This window comes from Buceros rhinoceros, unplaced genomic scaffold (genome assembly GCF_000710305.1).
Source record: "Buceros rhinoceros silvestris isolate BGI_N320 unplaced genomic scaffold, ASM71030v1 scaffold16482, whole genome shotgun sequence".
NCBI lineage: Eukaryota > Metazoa > Chordata > Aves > Bucerotiformes > Bucerotidae > Buceros > Buceros rhinoceros.
Window position 1 is genome coordinate 759 of NW_010398487.1, and position 10,372 is coordinate 11,130.

The 10,372-nt window shown below is 37.2% G+C and overlaps 1 protein-coding gene across 1 annotated transcript in view; it reads right to left on the reverse strand.

Moving 5' to 3' along the window:
- The window catches only part of LOC104489017 (titin-like), a gene marked incomplete at its 3' end in the record, with an annotated part of 40,564 nt that overhangs the window by 712 nt on the left and 29,480 nt on the right, over nucleotides 1-10,372 (reverse strand). Inside the window, exons 33-44 of the mRNA XM_010131130.1 lie at nucleotides 9,788-10,048; nucleotides 9,029-9,292; nucleotides 8,676-8,936; nucleotides 8,249-8,509; nucleotides 7,542-7,802; nucleotides 7,313-7,454; nucleotides 7,058-7,223; nucleotides 6,627-6,858; nucleotides 5,705-5,989; nucleotides 5,487-5,612; nucleotides 3,138-3,326; nucleotides 906-1,484 (exon numbers count right to left, since the gene is read on the reverse strand). Of these exons, the coding sequence (XP_010129432.1) occupies nucleotides 906-1,484; nucleotides 3,138-3,326; nucleotides 5,487-5,612; nucleotides 5,705-5,989; nucleotides 6,627-6,858; nucleotides 7,058-7,223; nucleotides 7,313-7,454; nucleotides 7,542-7,802; nucleotides 8,249-8,509; nucleotides 8,676-8,936; nucleotides 9,029-9,292; nucleotides 9,788-10,048 (3,027 nt within the window). The remainder of the gene's footprint in view (nucleotides 1-905; nucleotides 1,485-3,137; nucleotides 3,327-5,486; nucleotides 5,613-5,704; nucleotides 5,990-6,626; nucleotides 6,859-7,057; nucleotides 7,224-7,312; nucleotides 7,455-7,541; nucleotides 7,803-8,248; nucleotides 8,510-8,675; nucleotides 8,937-9,028; nucleotides 9,293-9,787; nucleotides 10,049-10,372) is intronic.

Consider the following 10,372-nt stretch of genomic DNA (forward strand, 5'->3'; position numbering starts at 1 on the left):
GCTGGGCTGGTTCTAGGTACTAGTAAAGCTATGGGACTTTCATGGGACCAAGATTTGTTCTGTAATGCCTAATACAAGCACAACTTTGCTTTTCATTTCAAGCCCCACTTTACATAGTAGCAGCAGAAGATTACGTAAACCAGAGCTCGAGAATGAAGAAAGAAATTTCAACATGGAAGAGCCAAATGAACAGCGTCAATGGTTTCCTCTTTATTCATCTTAGTTTTCTGCTCTTTGAGCTCAGCAGAAATACTATCATCTCTCCAGTGTGGTGATAATACATTTTTGGGTCTTCACTAGTAGTAACAGTACTAATATTTTACTATGTTGATATCAGGAAGAGCTGGAAGGAGCCTTAGCAAAAATAAATACTTATATCTCAGGGGAAGTGAAGGGTAGAAGACAATTCATTAGTGCAGTAATACAATACTTGAACCCATTAGTCCTTCCAAATACATTGACCTATATTGCCATCCTTGGAACCTGGGATTTGTTGGAAACAAGTTGGACCCATAGAGTTTGGAATGAGCAGGTGTTTAGTTCAACCCTGCTTATCTGACATTCTTGTCTTCCTTAAACTCCAGCTTTAGGAATTCTCAAAACTTAGAAGTAAAAATTACTACCAGCCTGTTTTGCTTTACATCTCACTGCATATCATGAAGGATATGTGGAATAAAAAGCCTCAGACAGCTGTGACTTGCTGGGAAGAGGCATGAAGTTACAGTGCCAACTTCATTTCTACTGCATGTCAGTTTAGAGCTGGAAATGTGGAGGGGAAACCCCAAAGCATTATTCCTGGATCTTTCTCAATTAAATTCTGATGAAAAAGGAAATATGAGTAAGCTATAGGCAGTGTTAATGAAGTTGCGAAAAGTAAGTCATAATGTTAAAAGTCAGATAACCACCTTTGACTGTTAGTATTGCAGCAGTAGTTGTCCCTCCATAATCATTATAAATAGTACAACTGTACAGTCCTTGATCTGTCAGCTGGGCATTTAGGATTGTGAGCAGTAAGACACTTCCATTCTGTGCTATCTTTAATTTTTCAGACACTTCTATCCTTTCACCCTCGTGGGCCCAAAGAAACTCAGAGAAGAATTCATTTTCTAAGGCACATATGAACTGAGCAGTCTCACCACACTTCACAGTTAGGTCTCTGAGCTGCAAGAGAATCTTTGGAGGGTCATTCATTTCCTGAGCAGTGGTCATAGAGATCCTGGTGCTTTGAGATGTTTGGGAAAGGATTGTTTTGTGCATGGCTTCCATTCCTTCATCTGACGTAGCCTTCATGGTCAAACTTTCTGAAACTGTTTCAAAAACCTGTACGTTCATTTCCTGTGAGGATCGTTGCACAGATTTAAATTCCTTTTGATAAGTTTTAGTGTTCTTCTTTGTGAGAGGAGCAACGTGAAGTCCTGATATAGCCTGTGACCGGATAGACTCTTTTACATCTTTCCCAGAACTTTGCCTATCTAGGGCTTGCACTGCGTAATCAAGTAACAAAAACAACAAAAAACATTAGTATCTAAAGAACTTTACTGGGCCATTCTCTGTACAAAATCAAACAGCATGGAAGATGAAAATGAATGATCTTCATTTGAAAACTCAGCATGCCAGATGCACTACTCTTAACACAAAGATTTTCCATTCACATATATGAATGATGAGTGATGCCTAAGCTAGTCATGCAGTTGAAACACAGCTGATGCTTGTCTCTTCTTTCACTGAAGTTGTCTGTTTTAGTATTGGAAACTTATGGAACTTCTTTCTAAGGAGGTATTTTCTTTTTTTTTTCTATCCGCACCACCCCCCTCGCCCCCCCCAGTGCAAAATACCTCAGTCAATGCTATAAAGATCACTTAATTACTTGTTTTAAAAACTGAGTTTGCAAGTTTCCAGAAGTTACAGCTAAAACAGAAGAAATGAAAGTGGCTGGGTTACAGAGGATAGGTACTACTAACATTAGCTGGTAAAGAAAAGGTGTGAAACAAGAACAACATTAGTAACAGCAGAAAGGTGTGATGTACAACAAACTGAATCCCTTTGAAATAAAAATGGGGCTTTACCTTCTGCAGTCACTGCAAGTGTAGCTGTACAAGTTGTTTCTCCAGCACTATTTCTTGCCTTGCAAGAGTATTGGCCAGCATGCTCTAAGAAAGCATCTACTATTATCAGTATAGCTGTGCCTGTAGACTCATCAAAGTGGAAAACTAAGTCCTTTTTAGGTAACATGAGTTGTTGATTATGAAACCATTGAATTTTTGGTTTGGGCATGCCAGAGACTCTAGCTTGAAATCTGACTGATTCCCCGCTGCATACCCTGCAGCTTGAAATAGGCTGGATAAAGGTGGGCCTTTGGCCAATAGGCTCTTCCTTAAGTGAAACAGATGAAGAAACATGCCAATGGGACTCTGATGTAACTTCTTCAACTTTTTTAAATCCTGAAAAGAAGCATGCCGACCTTTAATTTCTTACCCTACACTACAGTAAATTTTTTCTCTCATTCAGGTTTTCTTTTTCTAACTTGCAACTTAACAGCATGAATTATGCTAAGTCATCATTTGTAAAATCTGTTGCAAAAAGAAAACAAAATATTTATAGTTAAATAATACCAGGGTCAATATAGAACTTAAATAGCAAATTCTCCAGACAGTGTATCTGCTCTAAAACTTTGGTCAATGTTTCATCCATTACATATGTAATCTATTTCTTTTCAGCTGCCCAAGTACCTGGTAAACTCCTCTATTTAACATGTTTTCCAACACTTTCAAAGTAATTTATTTTGTATAAAAAATCTTAGTAGATTCTTCTCACAGTCAAATCAAAGAATTCGTAAGCAAAGAGCTTCTATCAGAAATAAAGCTTCTACCATCTTTGGTGTGTGAGACAAATTCTAATACCGGAGGGAATAAAAAAGTGAGGTGCATGGAACACTGAAAAATTGTGAAATATATTTTCCTGTGCATGACCTATATTCTGGAGACAGAAATGTATGCTGTGGACATTGTAAATGGTAGCAATTAATTGAGTTAAAAGACATCACGACAGACAATGACTCACATATAGTCATAAGTGTATATTAAGATAAGTATCGAACATGACCTAAACAAGGTATCTTCTTTAACTGCACACTGTACCTTCTAGCCTCAAGGCAGCAGTGCTTGTCACTTGGCCTACAGAATTACTAGCCACAAAGGTATAGATTCCTTCATCCTCTGGATAAGCTTCAGCAATCTCCAGCTGGTAAGTGTCTTCAAACTGAGTCATTCTAAAAAACCGTGATGGCTTGATCTCTCTCTCTTTGCTGTACCAAGAGACTTTCAGATCTACTCATGCAACAAAAAGACAAAAAAAAAAAGTGTAAGTTATTAGACTGGAACATTATTTTTAAACTTAGAGCTGTCATAAATCTTAATCTCAAGTATCTTTTAAAAGTTTAAATGTGCCTTGTGTGAGAAATGGCCTATTTGCAGCTTTGAATTTTGATTTCATCATTGGATATATTTGTATGGGAAAACTGATTCTGGTGCTGCTGTATTGCTGAGTAAAAATAATTTTTCCTTTCCCCTCTTAATGTATAATTTAAAAATATTTTGCTAGTACTAAAGTGGGAGAAAGTCTAATTTTTAAAAAGGGATTCTGCTACAACTGACTGATTAAACACGCCATAAATTCACTTGGTTGATCTGAACAGGTTAAAGACATTAAAATGGAATATTTATTTCCTAAGGACAATAGCATTATAAGTTTTGCATCTCATATTTCTCAGGAAAGATCCAGTCTTTGTACATTTGTAAAATTCCTACATAAAGTGTTGTGTTACTTGTATAGACTCTTGTAGACTTGGAAAGAAGAGAACTGAAGCAGGTTTAAACATTGCCTGTCCACCTGGCAATACAGGTTCATGAATCATGAATCAAATGTTTTCGCACAAGTAATGTATTACTGTCATGAAAAGAAAGAGACAGTGTTTTCAATAGCCAGCTGCATAGTGTGTACTATTAAACAACTGTGTTTGCAATCATGTATTATCTAACCTAATATAAAGGTTTTCACAACACAAGTGAGAGGTATGCAAATCCACTTGGATACAGTAGTCAATAAAGAAAATTTTCAATAGAAAAAATGTCTTCACCAAAGAGCTGTTGAGCATTGGAACAGGCTTCTCAGGGAAGTGGTCAAGTCACCGCCCCGGAGGTACTTAAAAGATGCGTAGATGTGGTGCTGAGGGACATGGTTTAGTGGCGGCCTTGGCAGTGCTGGGTTAATAGTTGTGCTCAATGACCTTAAAGGTCTTTTCCAACCCAAAGGAATCTATGATTCCAGGAATGGGGACCAAGTTGAAAGGATCATTATTCTCTGTGCTGTAAATGCAGCTTCCACATTCACATAAATATAGTTCTTACAAAAAAGTTATACTAGTGTGCTTTGCACAGAGGGCAGGCCAGTCTTTCCAACGCACATTTTCTGAGTTTCAGCACCCCGTTTAAAGAAGTATCAGATTTTTGTAAAGCTTTTTAAAAAAATTTGGAGTTTAATTTCAAGTGATGGAAATGCAAGTTATATATATTTGCATGTATATGTATATTATCAATTTTATGTGAGTTTTCACAGATATCACTCAGGATTATTTTTAAATATAGAGTTTTATTTATCTTTAAGTAATTGTAAATTCTTTGGGATTGGAACTGGATCTTACTCTGCAGTTTACCATGTGAATATTTTATTACTAGTCATATCCAGCATCATTTTTTGAAGTGAAGAAAGGTAGTTTTATTTGGTTTTGTGTTAACTTGGAAAGAATTATTTTAATTGTAGAATGGTATACTAAGTAACTAAAACTAGCAAATTTATTTAAGGAAAATCTACACTTAAAAAGACAATGAGCAAACAACTTTTTATCCTAGGAAAAAGAATGCCATGGCAGTTTACTCTTTGCAGAGTGATACAAGATCCTCACGAATATTAGGATAAAGGCTGTGGCACAGATTCAGCCTGTTTTAGTTAACGGGCATGACATCAGAAAGTTCATCATGTTCATTTAACAGATAGTACTTTTCCACCATGATATCCCATCTTTTGAAACTCTGCATTTTACTTGCTGACAGTTTTCCAAGCATCAGTTAGCCTTTGGAACACTGAGATGTTTCCAAAGACAAATTTTTTTAAAACAGACGTTCTTTTTAGAAATGCTTAATGTTTATGATGGATTATAACTTCCATGCTGTCAAAGGTTAGGGCTGGGCTGGCCACTAGACAAATGACAGATGCTCGCTATTAACCCCTTTCTCATGCTGCCATCTTTGATGTATGACTTGCTTAACTGATAGCTGTAGTGAGTAACACTTTACTGTGTGCACGTATCAAATAACTCTACTTCTGTGGAAGCACTGAACCCACCACATACAGTGTTGTTGCATTTTTTCTGAGTTCAGGATGAAAAATTCTGAGAGACAAGATGATGTACAGGATTTTAGTAAACCTACCTGACCCTGTAACTCTGCACTGGAAACAAGCAGACTGTCCCTCAGATGTCACAGCATCACGTAGTGGTATTACGACAGCAGGTGGATACACTGGCACTTCTAGCTCAGGAGAAACAACTTCTGGGACTAAAGAACAAGAAGAAGTTGTATTTTAAGAAGATCACACTCATGTTGACAATCTCATTTCACAGACATTGTTATGAGTATGGCAAACTCACTTTCCACTGAAAGTGAAGCTGAAGTTGTGGCAACTCCATAGTCATTTTTAGCTTCACAGGTGTACACTGCTGCGTCTTCAGGGAAAGTTTCAATCAGCAATAGAGTATATTCCTGTGCATCATGAAGAAATTTGCACTTGAAGCCTGGAGAAAGTTTTTGATCATCTTTGTACCAGGAAATTTTGGGCTGGGGTTTGCCTGATATCATGGCACAGAAGCGGGCAGGTTTGCCAGACTCCACAGTTGTTGGCTCTAGCTCCTGAATAATCTGGGGTGGCTCTGGAGCTGCAAATTGGGTGGGGAAGGGGAAGGAGAACGTAGAAAGAAGACAACACAGAAATCTCATTATTTATATTTATCAAGGCTTCAAAAATATTTGCAAAGATTTTTTTTTTAATCTTACTATTTTCAGTCTTGCATGCTCATGAAAATCTGCCCTTTTCCTTGATACAGGAGGAATGATCTAGCAGCAAGTGCCTTACTATAATTAGCTGTGTTGGCGCATTTTCTGGCAAAATGTGTCCAAGAATTCTTAGGTTTATCCTTCTAACAAAACATATTTGTCCATATGAACACATTAGTTTTACCCGGCCTTGAGATTTGGTCTTGCGAATGGTCTAAATAAATACAGTGGAGAAAAGAACTGCTATAGCATTTCCATCAGCTAGCCAACTTTTTCAGTAGAGCAAGAAACTTCCACGTACATAAGAATTTTGGTAGTGCTGCAGATATGATCCGCTACAGATTTTGGGGTTTTTTTGGTTGCTTTCTGTTTTGGGGGGGGTTTTTTGTTTTTTGGTTTTCTTTTTTGGTGGGGGGAGGGGTGTTTTTTTACTTTTAGAGTTAGAATTGCAGAAAAGCTATATAGAAATCGGAAAAACACAGGCTAATACAGTGAAACATTGTTTGCAGGGACACATACCATTCACATAGAGAACAATGGAACTCCTATTCCGTCCTGCAGCAAAAGTATATTCTCCAGCATCAGAGTACGTGGTTTCAAAGATGCTCATTCTATGAACTCTCCTTTCCACCACGTAACTGTATCTTTCCTCATATTGGAAGTTGATCTCAATACCGTCTTTGTACCACCGTGGTTCGATGTCATCTTCATTGACTTCAAATTCAATTTCAGCTCTTTGTCTCTCAATTACCTTTGAACAAGTAGAATAAATATTAGAAACAGCATTTGTTTTTACAGGTGATCCCACATTCCAGTTTCCTAGAAGGCGGCCCTGATCTTACAATCACATATTTTTGTTTTAGGACTGACTCTTGCTGTTTAGATATTGTTGCTCTTCCTTTATATTATTCTTTCAGAGACAAAGTTATTAAATATTTATTCTACTGTACCTGAATATTTTTATGGAAGCTTCTGATACGAATGTCACGACCTTCCACAATCAAATTTGCACTGGATGTGTTTCCTCCTGCTACTACAGTGTACTGACCAGCATCAGACATTTTTGTGGAAGGAATGATGAGACGATGGACGTATTTCTCTCTCTGAATTGTCATCCTAAGGACATCAGAAAAGAAAATGAGCAAGTTCTTTCCCAGGGAAAAGCACATAACAGAAGTCAATATGGTGTAGAAGCAATCATTTACCTGTCACCAATCTGGAGTTCTTGTCCATCCTTCATCCACTGGACCTGAATGTCAGGTTCTGAAATTTCACATTCAAAAATAGCCCTCTTCTTCTCCACAACCTTGATGTCTTTAATATGCTTCCTAAATTCAATGTGACGAGCTAGGGCGGAAAAAATGTAGAATTAGTGCCATGATGCTGTTTAAGCTGATAGAATTCACTAATTATACAAACCAAGAGGGCAAATACCTTCCACATATAAATTGGCTGATGAAGCTGCTTTTCCAGCAACAAAAGTGTATTCTGCAGCGTCACCAAAATGCACATTCCTTATGGAGAGGGAGTGCGTGAGCTTCTTTGTTCGTATCTGGCACTTATCAGTCGACTTTATTTCTACTCCGTTCTTTAGCCATTTATATGAGATACCTTCATAGTTAACAGTAACTTCAAATGTTATTGTATCTTTCTCTTCAGCATTGATGTCTTTTAGCATAGAGGTAATTAGGATGGCTAAAAGAAAAGAAATGGACATGGTTTTGTTGGGGGGTTTTTTGTTCTGTTTTTCTATTTTAAACACGTGTTTACTGGATCAGAGATATTTTAAATTCTTTAAGACAGATTCTGACTTTTGGTAATATTAAACGGAAGGCTCTGTGTCCAGAATCAATACTACAATTAAATTTCTCAAAACTTCTGAATGAAATAGGAATCCAAATTCTGACTCCTATGGTAACTTGGTATTTAGGCATGGTGGCCTAAACAGAAGAATCCAGGATCTGACTTTCAAGTTCACAGCTTCTAGATCTCTTAAAAATTTAACTGAGGCTCTTTAGGGTTACTTGAAAATACCACAACAACAGTGCTGGTTTTGTCTGTTTTGTACCAAATGCATGTATTAACACAAACTCTATTATTGGTAACTGTAAAATATTCTGATTAATTTCATTTTTACATACGTTTTACGGTTAGAGTTGCACTGACTCTGTCATTTCCACAGACAAATGTGTATTCTGCAGAATCTTCACTGCTTGTGTTCATGATATTGAGTTGATGGAGTTTCCCCTGGACCACTATTTTGAACTTTTCACTCATTTCAATCTCCACACCATTTTTCAACCAAATAGCAGGCACATTGAAATGAGAAACTTCACACTGAAAAGAGGCTGTTTTGGTCTCAGGGATCTCAATATTTTTCATGGTCTTTGTGATGTGTATAGCTAAGAGGTAAAAAAAAAAAAAAGACAAAAGAAAAGATTTTAAGTTAGTGTGTGTGGAAGACTGCAAAAAAAGCAAGGTTAACAGGCTACAAAATGTGAGGTCCAGTTGTTCTATAAGAGTAAAGCAATTCATATAATAACTTCCTCACAACCTTAAAATACTTACTTTCCACAAACAGTTTAGCTTTACACTCCATTTGCCCAACAAGAGCTGTGTATTCCCCTGCGTCAGCAGGAGATATGTTGTTCAGCATAAGCTTGTGAACTTTCCTTTGAGAGATCATCTTGTATTTATCACTTTGTTTAAGCTCAACATTTTTGTGGAACCATCGGACTGGTACAGTATCATGGGATACACTCAGTTCAAAGGAGACAACAGCATTTTCCAAAGCAGTCACATCCTTTGGCTTTTTGATGATCTTGACAGCTTGAGGAAAAAAGTTAGCAAGATTCAGCAGTGTTTTTTATTTGAATTTTAAACCACACATTAAAGCAAATAATCAAACCAGATTGACTTACTTTCCACATGAAGTCTGGCATTAGCCCCTATCTTTCCAAGCTTAAAGCTATAAACAGACTCATCAGTGACAACACAGTGTTTGATTTTCAATGTGTGAACAGTTCCTCTCACTGAAATTTCATATTTGTCATTTGATTCAAGTTCAACACCATTTTTAATCCACAGAGCTCCTTTCACATCAGGGTGGCTCAGTTCTACACTGAAAACTGCCTCCTGTGTTTCTGTCACAGTCAAGTTCTTCAGTGTCTTCTTTATCTTAACAGCTAGGGGGAAAAAATGGGAAAAAAAAGAACCTTGACAAAACAGACCAAATTTAAAAGTTCTAGCAAATACAATAATCTTAGTAAAACTGAATCATGATGGTTTATTTTAAAATCTAGTGTGTATATATTGCTTTATAGTTCCCATCTAAGTAGCGTGCTTGGAACACAAAAGGAACATTTACTTGTAGCACCCATGAAAAATGGTTTTTTTCATTTGATATGTTTACTACACAACTAGTAAAGAGTGAATTTCTACCTGCTAGCCAGTGCCTTGAATAAAATGCACTGCTAATAAAATACAATGCTAAATTCCAAATACAGAGACTCCAAATATGTATGCTGTATTTTTGCTACCTCAGAAAGTGCATCATAATATAAAATTATGTTTTCAAAAAATGAAGCAAAATACGATTGCATCTTAGGGCCTGATCCAAGACCCAGTAAGTGATGCTGGAGTGAGTCTTAAAGACATCAGTTACTGACAAGAGTACTGACCTTCAACCTTTAGCTTGGCAGACGTCTTTGAGCTTGCTATTTCATAGCTGTATTCACCCATATCATCCAGTTTCGTGACAGGGATATTGAGCCTTCTCTTTACACCATCAGATTCAACACGGTACTGATCTGTGATAGGCAATGGTTTACCATTTTTTAGCCACTGGCCATCTGATTCAGGATTTGCCACCTCACATTCAAAAACAGCTCTCTGGGACTCAGCCACAGTCAGGTCAGTGAGAGGCTTTGAAATGGCACCACCTGTCGGGAAGAGAAAGCATGTGTTTGTGTTGTGTTGCTGTTCTATTTTCCCCCATAAGGAAGTGCTGCTGAAAAGCAAATGCTGGAATTCTTTGCCTTAATTTGGAACATGCCCTTAGGCACTCTGAAGCTCCGTGAAAAATCAAGAATCGAATGTGACCTCAACATCATGATGAGGCATTTCTTACTTCTATCCTAGCTATTACATCAATTACGTCAAAGCATAATACAGCATTCCATAACACAGCTCTGATTTAGTAAAACATATTAGCACTTAAAAGCTTTGTTGAATTCAAATTACACCAATCACAAAAGATAAGGGAA